This window comes from Brachyhypopomus gauderio, chromosome 10 (genome assembly GCF_052324685.1).
Source record: "Brachyhypopomus gauderio isolate BG-103 chromosome 10, BGAUD_0.2, whole genome shotgun sequence".
Taxonomy (NCBI): Eukaryota; Metazoa; Chordata; class Actinopteri; order Gymnotiformes; family Hypopomidae; genus Brachyhypopomus; species Brachyhypopomus gauderio.
The window spans coordinates 3,689,714-3,706,257 of NC_135220.1; the positions used below are offsets into that span (position 1 = coordinate 3,689,714).

Below are 16,544 nucleotides of genomic sequence, written 5' to 3' on the forward strand. Positions count from 1 at the left end.
TGAATCCCGCTCTGGATTATGTTATTGTGAGGTTGAATCCAGCTCTGGATCGTGTTATTGTGAGGTTGAATTCAGCTCTGGATCGTGTCATTGTGAGGTTGAATTCTGATGTGTGATTTAGCTGTGGGTTGTATCATTGTGAGACTGAATCTAACTGTGCATTATGCCTTCCGGGTCTGAGTTGCATAATTGGGAGGTTGAACCCAGCTATGGATTGTCAAGATCCTAGCCAAGATGTTATTTTTTACAAACATTTTATTCAAGATTAGCATTTAGGTAATCTGACAAATGATTAAAAAACAGAAACCAACACTGGAAAGCAAACATATAGATACATTATATTGATTTTTAAGATATTCCTAAACTGAAAATCATCCCTGACAAAATATAAGGTGTATATATTTATGTGATGTCTGAAGTTGCATTGAGCTCTGTTTTTAAGAACACTGTGAAACTGGAGAGTTTTCTTCACTCTCAGGAGCTGTAACTGCCTCCAAGCTGCATCTCTCTGTTATGGTTCTGGGTGGGTCACATGGTTGGATACCGTATTCTGTTTGCAGCTTCCATGCTTTATGAGTCGGTCCTCCACTCTCCCGGCCTTGCTGAGTTTGAGCTTGAGGGGTTCAGGAGGAGTCTGAAACACTTCTGCCTTGGTTTGAACCCTGCAGAAGGCAGTCTGCGTGTTTGTAGTGTCTCATACAAGTCATTAGATAGACCTGATCCTTGCAGCTGGCAAAGGGTTCTTCAGACCCTGCCCTCGCTATGGCCTGATTGTATCACAATAATATGAATGTCATTGGAAAACAACATTCCTCATGAGACACTTTTAAATGTTGCTTTTGATGATGATAAAAAAAAACTAACTTATTTTATTACATAAGCATGATTGATAAGCACACCCTTCTTTGAAAACACACTGCTTTATAATGTCTAAATAAAATGGAGTATAATAGTGTTAAATATATTCCATTATCAATCCTTCACAACATCTACAATTTAAAATATGTTCATTATTAAACCTGATAGCATTTACAATTGCTGGACATGTTCCCATGTTTTGTCTTATATCTGAAGGATGTCCTTAACTACATTTTAGAACACTCCCCTCTGTATTCTAGAACACACCCCTCTGTATTCTAGAACACTCCCCTCTGTATTCTAGAACACTCCGCTCTGTATTCTAGAACACTCCCCTCTGTATTAGGCTCACCTGGACATCTTTGGAGTTTCTGCTTAACTGCTACACTGCAGCACTGTGTGTCAGATGCAGCCACACATAGTCTGTAAACTTTAAGACATGCAGTAAAGCGATTATAGGAACTACAGTTTGGCACTGATGTAAATATATGTTTTTCCCACAGGTTTAATGCCTGTATGTCCTGATTTATTTGCTTTTATTTAGGTAAATAATTTTTGCATTGCTTATTGCCATATTTCTTTGATTTTTGCATAGAAACTACATGAAGTTTAAGATAAATATAATATTATTACTATGGATGAAATAAACATTATCCTGAAAAAATAAATTAAATAAAAATTTCCTGAAATTAATTTTATAACAGTAATATTTTATGATTACTTATTAAACAAAAATTAATCGGACATTTAAAAAATGTCTGAAATGCACCTAATAAAAACGGTTCTCAACAGTAGAAAACATTATCAGTTACCATGGAATCACTGCTGAACTTCACACTTTACAGATTTCACAGTAGTCAGAGGATGTAGAGAGCACTCAACATCAAATGTACAAGCCAACAAAAGAAAACAGTAGCTTTTCTTTTTCATTGTAACCTCCAGCCTCTCAAACTTTTCCAGTGCACTACACTTCAAAGAATGCATAAATACTAAAGAAACAGTGTAATCGATCCCCTAGAACGAGGCACTTCCTCCCTCAACCCTTGATCCTAGACCAAGTGTCCTCACTGCACTGTAATTCCTGTTGCCATGACTGGCACTGTACAGTGAGCTGACAGTGAAGTAATGCTGCATGTGCGCTGGTCTATTCTTCTCGCTGGAGCTCCGGAGAGCAGACGGACAGAGGGGACACGGACCCCCTGCACCCAGAGACCCTAGCCTGGAGGTCGGCGTAGCTCAATTTCATCTGGGCCAGGGCCTCTCGCAGAGCTTTGAGCTGCATGGTGAAGAAGATGTAGAGGAGGGCTCCTGACACCAGGAGCCCCAGACACACCACTCCCAGCAGCCCCGTGGAGAGGGAGGAGCAGCCGCCAGAACAGAGGACCACCGAGTGCACCAGCAGCAGAAGCAGAGCCACGGCGGGCAGAAACATGGCCTTCACCCGCAGGGCCTCGGTGTGGTCCAGCTCCTCCTTCACAACGGCACACGCCTGCTCTGTTGCATCCATCTGCTCGTTCAGTGCCACTCCTGAAGAGATGGGAGAAGAGGTTTTAACCACGGACTGAATCATTAACATAAAGATGCATAAATATGGGGTGGGAACCTCGAGGCACAATAGTGTCCTGATGTTATAAATCAACAAACACCACTACCACCACCAAAACTGATAAAAGCACTGTAGAACTGAAGTTTCTATAAATGTATTACTTGGCAAGTTCTATTTTTTAATCTTGTTTAGTACTTTTTCCATCTATGATTTGTGTATTTGTACATGTTTAAATCGCAAGGACACTGAGTAACATTTTACATACAGAACACTCCTGTCATTGTAATGCTGAGTCAAGCTGCCCAGAAATTAAGTTGTGTATTCAGTTCTTGATGTTTGAAAAAGCTACATACTGCATACAGGTCCCTGGAGTAGTTTGCAGTGTAGTATCCAGTATCGTATCTAGTATGCAACAAACACAAACCATACTACGGGGTCACGCAAATGTATGAAGTTCTGCCCACTTGTGATTTGCTGCCAATGTTGCATGATGGGATGCAGTTCAACACTAAGCCAAAAAGCGCTTTAAAATGACATCAGAAATTAGAACTGCAAGATGTGCATATCTGCAGGATGTGCTGGAGGACATTGGACAGTCTCAAGGACCTTACTGCAGAAAGGCATTTACCAGCAGAAAAGCATGTTGAAGAGGAAGAAGATTGCATTTCACGTTTCACTCAAATTATACTGGAGTAAACAAAAAGCGTTGGTTAGAAGAACCGAGTTCTCTAAAAATGACACTGACGATCTACAGGCCCATCAAAATGAGTCTAAGGACAGCCAAGCCGGTTAATAAGCTGAAATCAGGACAAGCTGTAATCCATCTGTTTATTACATGAGCAGGTGGAGAGAATCAATGCAGGAGAAATAATCTCATGATTAATGGACTTGGACCAGATACATCAGCTGAATCGGAGTCCAAAGTAAAAGAACTGTTCACCACTTCAGTTGGACGCCTCTGTGGAAGAGAGAGGTCACAGGAATGGAATGTTCTCAGGTGGCAGCGAAACGATAAGATCAGTGGTGATCAAACTATTGTTTTTTTAAGGATAGACAGGCAACTCTTGTCAAGGACACACCTAACTTAAAGAGCATGTGAGTTCACACCAGAGAAGACTTCTGAGTGAGTGAGGAAGATACTACAGGCATTGGAGGCAAGCGGGGTGGGGGGTTGGGGTGCCAGTTGTTTTTAGCCTCAATTTCCCCTCCCTGTCCCCTGATGACTGCCATTGGCTGTCCCTAGTTGGCTATCTTCATCCAGTCATCCAGTGCTGCTTCTTGTCCCCCGCTGTTGTGTGTCCCAGACGAGGGCCGTGCTGCTCCACTGCCTCTCTGGGTTTGAGCGCCAGTGCTGTTACCGTCATGAGCTTTTCAGCCGCTGTGCTTCTGTCGTAACTATGGGGAATAATGACACTCCAAACGTCCCTCGCTGCACCCATCACAACCAGTAACCTGTACTGACCATTTATTTACTAAAACCAGAGAGTTGGGTAGGGTTTATTTACTAAAACCAATGAGTTAGGTACGGTTTATTTACTAAAACCAATGAGTTAAGTTCGGTTTATTTACTAAAACCAGAGTGTTGTGCTGAAGCCCCTGTGGGATCCAGTGGTCATTAGACTGTGGCTGTAGTACAAAAAACTACAACTCCCAGTTGACCTAAAGCACTGTATGAAAGGTCATACATTTTATGAAAAGTAATTAGAGTTATTTATTTAGTGAATTTTATGGAGAGTGCTGGCAGGAAATGATGTGGAAAAATCCCTCAGGTTATTTTTTACAATTTTATCTCTGGTCAAGAATTTATGGAGAATTTATGGAGTATATGAATGAGAAACACTGAAGAAAAACTGCCATAGCAACCGAAAAGTGAACAACCGGCCTTTGCAATGAGGAATATTATTACAGAAGCTAAACAGAAACAAGAAAAGAAACTATTATCAAAACAAAATTTGGGAGTGGAAGAATGATGCTTCCAGCTAGCAGATAGGGCAAGGTCAGCCTTGTACCTTTAGTCTGAGCTATTTGGGGCTTTGACAGAGACGTCCTGTTTTACTTCCTGTCTGCTCCCAACCAGACTGATGGGCAGTCATCAGTCAAGATAAGGTGAAACCAGTACCTATGCCCCTAACTCTCTTTATGGCCATCACAGTGGTAGTTCTGGGGGGCACAGAGTGGACCTTCTAACAAAAACACTAGTCCCAGCATGGCCCCCCTACTTCAAATGTTCTACAACCACCTCTGCCATCACAATGTGGAACATCTTACCAACTATGATCACTGAAGCACTCAACAAAACCTGAAGAACTTTTCTGGAATGTAGATCGATGTGATGTTTTGGATTTATTTGACTCCTCCCAGTCTCCATCCATGGCCCATTTTCCCAGGCTTCATCCTGAGTATTTATACTCCTCGTTTCCTGGCTCAGTTTGTCGGTCATTGTCGTACCTTCGTCTGTGCTATCCTCCTCGTTGGATAGCCTCGTTTATTTTGTTCAATCATTGCTTGATTCCTGCCTCACCTTCTGTGTCATACTAGCAAGCTAAACCACTAGCAAGATAAGACACGAGCAAGCTAAGACATGTTTAATCAAAGATGGTGTTGCTAGAGCCTATTAAAGGTTAAACATGTCTGGTGCATATTTCCTGAGCATCGGGTCTTTTATCAAATGAAACTGTACGAAAATAGAAAATAGGTCAGACTTGAAGACACTGTTCAAGCATGAACTCAAAGCTACGCTAAACGTTATGTCGGAAACATGAGTGACATCAGCCATGCAACTGTGTATGGTAAAGCTCAGACAAGCTCCAGGGTCGTATACTTTACACTGACAGAGGAGGACGTCCGGTGAAGAACACATGGAGATTAGAAATGGCCCAATTATTCCCTGTACATTTAAGCCCTGTTTCCGGGGGGTTTGAAATCCTGAGGCTTAAAGGCATACCGCTGACCACTGTGTTCCTCTTGCTGCAACAGGCTCCTCCTTCTGAGCACGTCATGACCAGCTCTGTGGTGAGAGCCTCATGGTCCGAGTAGGGGAAGGGTTGACCGGGCACCGAGCCCTTGGTGGTAGACATCGACTCACATCTAATATTTACACTTCCTGAGCCCTAGACAGTACAGAGACGTAGAAAGACGGACACACACATTTAACATTTGTGGAAGGGACACTGGAATTAAACTGGTTATATTGTAATGCTGGTGACAGACAGGCCCAGTTTCACCTTGATGAGTATGTAGTCAATTCTGATGCCTTTCTCAAAGGGAATAAGGTCCTGCTTTTTGGTGAAGTGGTTGTCAGCTATTAGTGTAATGCCTTCTTCACAGCCCTGTAAAATGCATGATATACAGTTAAATTCCATCCCCATATGCATAAACACTCCCCAGGTGAACCTGTGACATCCAGCAACACTGCAACACTGCAGTCGGAGCCTACAATACCAGTGTCATCACTCCGACACGGAATGAAAACCTGGCGTTCATCACAAGACATTTACATTGACAATATCAACACCCAGAACTTTCATTCTAGTTAGCTTATACTTAGTCTGATTGTGTGGATTGTTTGTGTATTCGTCTGTATAATTTGCTTTTGTGTAATTTGTGTGTTAACGGGCCGCCCAATGGAGGATGGGTTCCCTTTTGAGTCTTGGTCCTCCCGAGGTTTCTTCCTATTCCCCACCATCTAGGGAGTTTTTCCTTGCCACTGTCACCTTTGGCTTGCTCATTAGGGATTTGGACCCATAGTATTGTTAACCTTGTAAATCCTGTAAAGCGCTTTGTGACAACATGTGTTGTGAAAAGCGCTATACAAATATATTTGATTTGATTTGATAAACAACTTAAAGGCCTTCAGTATAATACACCTTTTGTTATAGTTTACTGCTTCTAATATTAGTTCTGGGCTGATGCTGAGCTGAAAATCTCCCAAATTAGTTTTGAATCACAGCTCTTCACAGGTTCTGCTTCTTCTTCTCATTTGTATACAGTGAGTCCCCGCTTAATGTCGGGACCGGAGTTACGACTTTTTTTTTATTTTGTGCAGTGCGGGGAGGAGCAGTGGCAGCACAGTGGAGTGTAGTGGAGTGTAGTGGAGTGTAGCAGAGTGTAGTGGAGTGTAGTGGAGTGTAGTGGAGTGTTGTGGAGTGTAGTGGAGTGTAGCATAGTGTAGCGGAGTGTTGTGGAGTGTAGTGGAGTGCAGCAGAGTGTTGTGGAGTGTAGCAGAGTGTTGTGGAGTGTAGTGGAGTGTAGCGGAGTGTTGTGGAGTGTAGCAGAGTGTTGTGGAGTGTAGCAGAGTGTTGTGGAGTGTAGCAGAGTGTTGTGGAGTGTAGTGTATGATAAGCTGAGGCAGCGCAGCCTCCACCGCAGCCCATCTCGGCAACGCGATCGCTCTTTCTCACGCTGTACGCATGAGAACATTGTTCGTTTTTCTTTATACTGTATTTACGATCAAAGCATATCTAAATCTAGGGTCACGCTTGACTACTCCGTGGGTAACTGGCAGAACCTTCCTCCAGATTGTGGAAACCTGGACCTGTTATTCTCTTTGCTTTATGTCCTGTGCAGTTATGAAGTTTGGGACCCGCGCCCATTTGAATATGCATTTCAATTGGCTTTGTCCAAAACCAGCATATGTTGATTTTGTTGACCTTGATTAGCCTGTAATACTTAGTTAAAAGCTTTATCTTAAGCCCATATTGCCCACAGAATGTTCTGACAGTAAGCATGCGGACCTGAAAAACAAATGACTCAGAAGTGAAACGGTGCCTCTTTCTCTGAGAAAACCCAGAGCTAACATTAGAAAGAAACCTGACTCTGCACTGGGGATACATCACCCACTGATGCTTGAGATCTGTTCTCTTCTTTAGCCAAGACTGACTAAAAGTGTATAAGATACCAAGCCTGAGGGGCAAATACTGTGTTGTGAAAGAAAACAAAAGGGGCTCATTGCAGAGAACAGGATTCCTGTTTGGGTCATGCGCTGTTGGCACATTGTGAGAGAAACCGGTTAACTAGCTGGTGGACTGTAATTAATCTGGCTTGCAACTAATTTTGTGCCTTCTGCTGTTTTTATTCCTTGTTTTTTTTTATTGTACACTTTTATCTTAATCTATTGTGACTTCTGCAACACACTCAGGCTGTGATCCAATGAGAGAGCAGACAGGAACACAGTAAGGAATCCCAGCATGCCATGTGCCTCTCCACTAACCATATTTAATTTGAATTTAAGGTTTATCTTTAATTGTAAAATTGGTCATTTATATAGCGTGTGCATTAAGTTTAGTAGTCTAGTCTTCCGATAAAATGTATTGTGCTTACATGATGTGCTTACCATCCTGGTGCTGTGTGTGTTTTAGTTAACCATACCAACCCGGTGCTCTCTCTCTCTCTCTCTGTGTGTGTGTGTGTGTGTGTGTGTGTGTGTGTGTGTGTGTGTGTGTGTGTGTGTGTGTGTGTGTGTTTTAGATAACCCTAGTCTTCTAAGCAGATACTACACTATTTCATATATATTATATATTAAAATCAGTTTTTTATTTAGCTTTTTAAAAAACATTCCATTACATTTGATTTCTACTCAGTAATACCCTATTTATCTTATACCCTTTTCATAGACACCACACATGCTCAGTATATCTTTCAGCTCGCAGGATTTTCAGGTTTGAGTACATTTGAGACCATTGAGGAATGGGATTACATCTCAGTGGGACTCACATCAAACGTGTCAGTCTCCGTGTAGCAGTCTCGGAGTCCCGTATAAGATCGGAGGAGGCGGTTCCCCAGGTCCTCTGGGTGCATGTTCAGATCTCCACCAACAATCACCACATCTGCACTACCTGTTGTGTGACTACAGGGAGGTCATTGCAGACACATCTCATCTTACACACTTTAAGGTTTAAATATGCAGAATTCATAACTTTAGATTAATATGTGCCACACAGTTTGATGTATTTAGCATGCCCTGATTTTGTCCAGAACTGAAAGATCATACTGTGTTAAAGCCCCTGTGACTGCTATTACTATTATTATTATTATTATCATTATTATTAATCTTGTGCAATATGCAGTTACAAGGGAACACACAGATTCTCTTTCACATTTAAGGACAGGTTGGGTCAGGGCAACCTAGCAAGCGAAAGCAAACTATGGAATGAAAATGAATCCTAGCAAGAGAAGCCATCTATCATCATTCTCAAACAACGCATGGGCAGGATGTACATGAGGGGTAGAATTATCCCGAGTCTGTCCGAAATGCACCACCTGTGTAGTCACAGGTCTGACCTGCAAATTCAGCTGGTTTCTGATCAGTGTTTTATCACACTTTTCTAATTTCTTTCATTCAAACTTTGGATGTTTAATACAACAAATATAGTCTGGTATCATACAAATTTTGCACTGTGTTTCTTTAGAGCTATAATGCATATTCACATAGAAAAGAACCCAATTATGAATATTATGATTATGATTACTATTATTATTATTAAGGACTTTTATTTTACCGTACAAACTGCAGGAGTTCCCATGATTGCACTATTCTGTGAGGTAGGTAGTCATCTTTATTCCTGGAGTATTCTGCATGTAACTGAGAGAAAAAGAGGCTCATTCTTAAATGGCAGCTAATCCCAAAATAATCTGACTATTCTACTGCGTGCATCTGAAACACAGGTGATATAGAGTTTGGTATCAAGTTTGTCTTCAGTAATTCTGTCAGCAGTGCCAAACACCTTTTGCCTCACTGTAATGTTTTGTTGTAACGTTTTGTTTTGTTTGTTTTTTCACAAACTCTACGGTGCAAAATGTGATGTGTTTCACTGCACTTCATCTCTTAAACTATGGTAGTTCCTCTGTCTGTTGGATAGAGTTCAGAATAAATGATTTATTTCCATCTGATTCTATTTTCAATACTGAGATAATCTGAGAGGAGATAAAACTCTTTGCACAAAGCTGTGATTAACACAACCTATCTCCACGTAAAATAAAGGAGATGACGAGGGATTTCACCACAGGGTCAGAGGGCAGGTTTATCCAGACTGGCAGAATGAGAGAAAGTTCTTCATGAGCATTGAGTTTGTTTGTACAATGGTCTGTAGGAGTGGTGCTCTCTATTTTTGCCCAGTGGAGAATGGGTTTGCTTTTAGAGTCTGGCCCTCTACAGCTCCTTATAACCCCAGGGGTGATTTTCCTCATCTCTCTGAACTTAGGCTTTCTCATTAGAGATCTAAAACTGGTTTAAAGATGCTATTTATAAATTAAACTGAATTGAATATCTAATGGACCCTCAACATCTTCTGCCGTTTCTGGCAAGCACGCCCCATTAAAAACCTGCTGGTTATACGTGGGAGGAGTGCTGAATATACTTCTGTGTTTTAAGTTACTCAGGACTGTAATTCTCAGCAGGATGGGTGCAACAAGCTCTCCTCCCCAGCCAGTAATCGCCACAGCCAGCAGTGAAAACCTGCAGCACAGCTGAAAACCCAAATCAGCACCAGCAACCAGACACAAGTTTCTCACCTCAGTGAAAAGAATTCAGACTTACGTGTGTTACGTAGACATTTATCTTCAGCCCATACACGTCCAGAATGACCAACCCAACAGCTTTTCCTCCAAACCAGTCACCGTGGTGCACCTGAATACACACGCACACACATGCACAGTTTTAACACAAAATCTATGGAGCTGTAAAAGAGCTGCAACGTTACCTCAGCAGAGTTAAACGAAGTGCTGAAATTTAATTCTAATCATCATCACTTCACCTTCACACTGCTGAAATTTACCTCAACTTTGACTACATTCCATTGACTTGTCTATTAAATGTGAATCCCTTGATTTCTGTACTATGCCTATGGCTATCTGAATGACAGGTCACTTTGCTGGTTACACACACTCCAAATGTCACTGCATAAACCTTAATGGCTGTGACCAGTCAAGACTGATTTTCTCTTTCTATGGTCTATCGTCAGAACATAAAACAATTGTATAAACAATACGACACAATAAATAAGACTGGTGCAGAAAAATAAGGAAGGATTACATGACCCACCATGAAAGGGTATCCATTGACAGTGTATGGACAGAGCAGTGCATTCTGGATGCAGTGTCTGGAGAACACGGCCAGCCCGCTGCCAATCACCCCACTACAGAGATAACAGTGAACACTTGCTGAGGGGACACTAATGGACGCTTCTTCATAAAAACCTGCAAGCTGTTTAACTCGATATACTCAACACCTTCTTGCTCATCGCCGTCATATAGCAGAATCCAAAGTGACGCCACTGCATGGTTAGACTCCAGCAAACTGCTTCCCTTCCTGTCAGCCTGTTCTGAAGCGTTTTGAGGGACATTGTTGTGTGATGAGAGAGACTGCTAGACCTTTCTTTCGTTTTTAGGGTTTCGTTTTACACCAGCCATGTTCTGAAATACGTACTGTGTTCTGTACTGATAGAGGAAGAAGCCTTTTTAATTAAAGTTACTGCAAAACACGTGTCGCCAATGTAGCTCATGAAAGGTTAAGTGTAGTGTATCTGTTACCATGTAGAGCTTCTGTTCATTCTCCTTCAGCGTTTCTGACCACCCTGTGCATTAACACCCCCAGCAACACTGCGATGCCTGATGACCCTGCACCAGCACTACACAGTCTTGCCACTACTGACTACTGTACAGATGATGTAATTTCATTAATATCTGATCAGCAATGGGTCTGTGGATAGAAACTGAGTGGTGATGAAGTCAAAGCTGTATGATGTATTTTGCATGGCAACAGACTACTGCCTGTCATTGTACACTTAAAAACTGCACCTAGAAGATAGACGTGTATGAAATGATACAAGTGCAGAATAGGTGTTTGCAAGGAATTTACAAAAATTGTAGTTGAGTTGAGGAATGTATCATCATGTAAGGTAGAGTGTGACTTATACAGTGACAACTGTGTCAGCATTTTCCCACTGTCAGAAGGTAAACGCCTGCCCTGCCTGTGCACTCTGAAATCCTAGAGGGACACTTATCAGCAACATGAAACAAAGGACAGTTAGAAAGTTCAGTTCTCTTGTCACATGCTGCTAATGATAAGGCCGAATCTCCGCTGTGATATCACAGCTTATATAGCATGAGCAAAAATACACATTCCTGAATAAATTCACCTTTAACTCAAGACACCTCACTTCAATGCATAGCTTTCACCCCAGATTGATCACCAACCAGTTTATGCTTTATTCCTAAATTTTTAAATTATGCTTTTAATATATACATATTAAAAGTTTAGAACTAAAGTTCTAAGCACTTTGTTATATTGTACATTTCAGGTTGTACCGGTGAAAGTTCTCTCTCTTCTACTGGAGTTACACTCACCTTCTGAAGTAGTGACTGTGAGGATGAGAGGAGACCAGCTTTCTCTTCAGGAAAAGGAAATCTCTCTCACTCCATACCTGCAACATAAACAGCTTTAACAGAAAGCACCAACTTTAACACGCACAATCATATTTACTAGATCTGGAGACGTTTGATGACTGTTGAGTGCAAAACCACTGAGCTAGGGTCCACTGAGTTAGGGTCCATTGAGCTAGGGTCCACTGAGTTAGGGTCCACTGAGTTAGGGTCCACTGAGTTAGGGTCCACTGAGCTAGGGTCCATTGAGCTAGGGTGCACAGAGTTAGGGTCCACTGAGTTAGGGTCCACATTTTAAAGTTTATTTGGACCTTTGGCAGCCTTTACCTGCTATCTTAGTCAATTTTAGTAGCATTTCTGACTACTGTATTCATACCAAACTAAAATTAGCATTCTACACCAAAATAAAACTAGCATTCTATACCAAACTAAAACTAGCATACTAAACCAAAATAAACCTAGTATTCTATACCAAACTAAAACTAGCATTCGATGTTATTCAGCTGGAAAAGGTGTGCGTGAGCGCGCATGCACGCACCTCCTGCAGCAGCGCGACGTCATGCCGCTCGCTCTCCAGGAGATCACCTATCATCCCATAACGCTGATCACATTTACGGCTGAGAAAACGGATCCCCCTGTAAAGCCATTACACACCCACACAGGGAAAAGGAAAAACTAAAGCTTCTCGCATACAGACACTGACGTAAATGATAAAAATAAAACACTGTGATTTACACTCAAATACAGTGATTTAAAATAAATGAACTCGCCACAGATGACAACTCAGTTTTTTAATATGACTTGAAACACAAAGAAAACATGAAACACATAAAGAAAGTCGCAGATAACACTTATTAATATATATATATATATATATATATATATATATATATATATATATATATATATATATATATATATATATCCTGTATATATATTAGTGTAGCTTAAATGCATATTTGTAAAGGCCGAGCTACACAGGGCGCGTGTCCGCGTCTCTTGTTGTGTTTTCTGAGGTAATTCTAGAAGCGCGTGCTGACACTGCCAGCATCAGCAGACTGGGACTCAGACTTTAGATCACGTGACCGGTTCACCTCAAAAGCGTCAACGTTTTCACCTTCTCATTCTAAGCTGTCGGCACTCAAACTGGCTCCAAAGTCGTGATGCAAAAATCACCACCACCGTATGACGAAATACAGTTTAGTAATTTTTCTCTCTTCGTTGCAGCTGCACGGAACACGGAACAGTCGAGAGAGAAAAAAACACTTTTGCTTAGCGTGCTCTAAATATAACTATGATATGAGCAACGGAGGCTTAAAAGAAACAATCATTTCAACACTAAGAAGACGTATTTTACGTATTAAAAAAAAAACTATTTTACGTACATCCTAGATAATTACCAACTCACCTTCATAGTTAGATCACGTAACTTAGAGCTTCGGAATAAGTCTTGAATCAGCTGTTATGCTGCATCTTTATGTAGTTTCTAAAACCTCACGCACATCCATCGGCACGAACGCGAAACTCACCAGCAGTTGAGGGAAAAGACGCGCAGTGTGACGGGACGCGGGGTTGCCATGGCGCGGAGATGGAGCTCGTGCTTCGGTGTGGTTGACGAGGCTGTCTGCAGTACGGGCACTCAACACACAACAGAGGACGGGCGCAAGTTGCATATTGCAGACTCAGGCAAAGAGAGAAAACCAGCTACACCCCCGCCCCATCACCACCACCCGAACGCAAACGAACGAAAGGAGGAGCACATTTTATGCTTAGATCCACTTTTAGGATCAATTACAAAATATCTTATCTGTCGAAAATTTGTATTTAATTACGGACACATTTTATACTTTACAAATATACTTTTCAAATCCACGTTTGTATAATGGAATTACTTCGCATTTCATCGCAAGTCAGACTGTTATTCTCGGTCCATGTCCACTGTTCAATACATACCAGGCGCTGCACTCTTGTTAACACGTACGTTCGCGAATGCACCATAGCATAGTCTGTATAATCAATCTAGCAGTCACTGTTCATGCAATATTGACCTACAACCGACAAATGTAACACAGTGTAAAGATGCAGCAGTTGCAACTAAAAACGCCACACGAACCAGCGCGCGTGACAAATGTAAATAGTCACATGCCTCATGGGCAATGATGTTCTCTTTGCACGTGTGTATTTGTAGTTCTCTTACTACCCCCCCCCCCCCCCCCCCCCCCATTTCCTTTTTTTAAAGATGTTATCATTTATAAATGTAACAGGAAGACTCCGTTACAGAGTGTGCCTGAAAATACAGCCCGGTTTAATTAAGGGCACCGCCCATAGTGAATTAGTGCGCATCACGAAGGGTATTTAAACTCTCGTGTGTTCTCGTTAGCTCGGAAGCTGATTGACGGGACGAGAGACGCGCTCGGGTCCGGGTGGCAAGAGTTATTACTCATTCTCATGGAGTTTCCGGGTGGCAAGAGTTTTTACCCATTCTCACGGAGTTTGAGATTGTTTGGGGCTTTTAGAAGCTGACCGGGTGTGTTGTGAGCTGCATACGAGCGGTCGCAGAGGTGGCCAAGTCACGGGCGATCTGAGTCATTCCAGCTATTGCACGGAGCCATCAGAGTGCGCGTGAGAGCTAGACCACTGTTTTCTCCCCTTTAATTTTCTTTTTAGGAATTGGAGTTTGTTAGTGGCAGACGTGTTTTGTGGAACGTGATTTACTGTTGTGTTTTTATTTTTAGCCCGGCGGTACGGTTGGAGAAAGGTGGGAGCAGAGCGAGTGAGGTGTTGGCGGCACCTACCTATTTGGGGTTTATTTGCAGTGAATTTGAGTTTATTTGGAGCGCGTTCACGCGAACGTGTGGTGTGGGTTATTTGTGTATTGAGTGGTTTGTTTGCTTTATTCTTTTAGGTGCGCGCCAACCCCCGCTGGTGGAAGTGAGGTAACCTGTGTTAGGTAGCTGCTCCGGAAAGTCTGTGGCTGTACCGCACGGTGCTTCTTTTTAAGAATGTCCGGTGTTTTATATTTTGTATAATAAATGATCTGCATCTCAGTCTCTGCAGTCCAACAATTTTATTTTCGCTGGCAGTAATCTCGCGCGGGTGAAACGTTACTGATTAGTTTCCCTCTAGTTGAGGGTGGCGTAGTCCAAACTATTATAATTGGCGCTGTGTGACGCGGTGAGCGTTACATAAAAATAAAAAAAAAACGTTTGGTACCACAGTACCCCAAACTGGCACAAGAAGCACAAGAACACAACAAAAGTAGTCAGAGCTCAGGCGTATCGACAGCTGCTTTGCTCTTGAAGATCATTTGTGTTTTAATGTAACAGAACCAGCAACAATATCCGGTTTATTATACAGCGAAAAACAGTACTGATTTTAAATAGGCACCGGCAAAATGGAGCTTCCAAATTTAATCACTTTACAAAACGTGAAGGGGATTTTTTGTGTATTTCTGCATTTATTTATTTTAAAGTGGATTAGTTATCTGAAGACCTTTGGAATGATCATTGGTTCCGTCGTTCAACCTAATCCCTAAATACACAAGTATGTTATGATAAGACATAAGATCAGTTTACCCCAGAATTGTTTAGTGCCAATATCTTGATTTTTTATTAGATAAGGCAACAAATCTTTTTAGCTGACAAAGTGAAGGAGCATCAGTTACAGTTTTTCCCCTGAAACTTTAATTCTGTTACAGACACAAAACTGAACTGTGTTTGACCATATCATACATTTACTTAGATCATTACAGCAAGCACAATAGATATGATATTATGGTAGTCTCAGTAGTGAATCTGCTTTAGATTGCTTGATTTTCCATTCTTGAGTGTTTGGGGGAGTTTTGTGTGTTTTAGACACATTTCCTCACTTCAGTTCTTACAACTTTTATTGGCCTCTAAATAAAACACATCATACAAATAATTCCCACCTTCAAATTATAACCAGAACAGGAACCACAGTGGTGAAACTGGCCAAAAACTAAAGTGAAACCAGAAACCAGAGCTCCCCTTAAATTAAAGCAGCTGAGGACAGAGGCAGTTAGGCCCAGTAATGAATCAGGACACAGGCATAGACAGGCAAGTGAACCAATCACGTAACGAATCAGGACACAGGCTTGGACAGGCAAGTGAACCAATCACGTAACGAATCAGGACACAGGCATGGACAGGCAAGTGAACCAATCACGTAACGAATCAGGACACAGGCTTGGACAGGCAAGTGAACCAATGGGTTCTCTGTATGATTCACTTCTTAGGTTCCACATGTCTGGAAGGTTTAAATGGTCAGTTTCAGGTCAGGGAACACACATGTACAACCTTCTAAAGATTTCAATTTGGGATGCTAACAACACTTTGCGATGCTATCAATTATTTATATGATCATTACTGCTGCTATAATAACAACTACAACAATTATTACACAGGTCAACAAAAAAAAAAAAACATTTACTGGTGTCCAAAATATTTTAATGAATTTGGGGTATTTTTGGGGTGCTGATTCTGAATATGCTATCAGTTTTGCCAGATTGGCTCAAGTTTTTGAGATTTTTGGTATCTTATTTATAGCACTTGTTGGTAAATGCGACGCATCATCTCATTAATTTCTTGGGATTAGTACTTGAACTGAGCAGTTCTCAATATAGTTTTTTGTTAATTAGTGTTCTAAAAGTTTGTTCATAGCTTGATTTTTGCACTAACTTTATGTTGTTGTCTGTTTTCCAGTGAAAAGCATGAACTCATCAAGAAGAAGTTGTCTTAACGAT

The 16,544-nt window shown here is 41.5% G+C and overlaps 1 protein-coding gene across 1 annotated transcript; it reads right to left on the reverse strand.

The window, feature by feature from the left end:
• Positions 1-237: 237 nt before the first annotated feature.
• Positions 238-13,918, reverse strand: smpd2a (sphingomyelin phosphodiesterase 2a). Its single transcript, XM_077018821.1, has 11 exons — positions 13,736-13,918; positions 13,312-13,420; positions 12,321-12,417; positions 11,747-11,823; positions 10,443-10,536; positions 9,939-10,028; positions 8,902-8,984; positions 8,117-8,249; positions 5,629-5,733; positions 5,349-5,514; positions 238-2,385 (listed from the first exon to the last, which is right to left on the reverse strand). The coding sequence occupies exons 2-11, from the start codon at positions 13,359-13,361 to the stop codon at positions 2,003-2,005; spliced, it is 1,278 nt and encodes a 425-aa protein (XP_076874936.1). The 5' UTR covers positions 13,362-13,420; positions 13,736-13,918; the 3' UTR covers positions 238-2,002.
• Between the last annotated feature and the right edge of the window lie 2,626 nt (positions 13,919-16,544).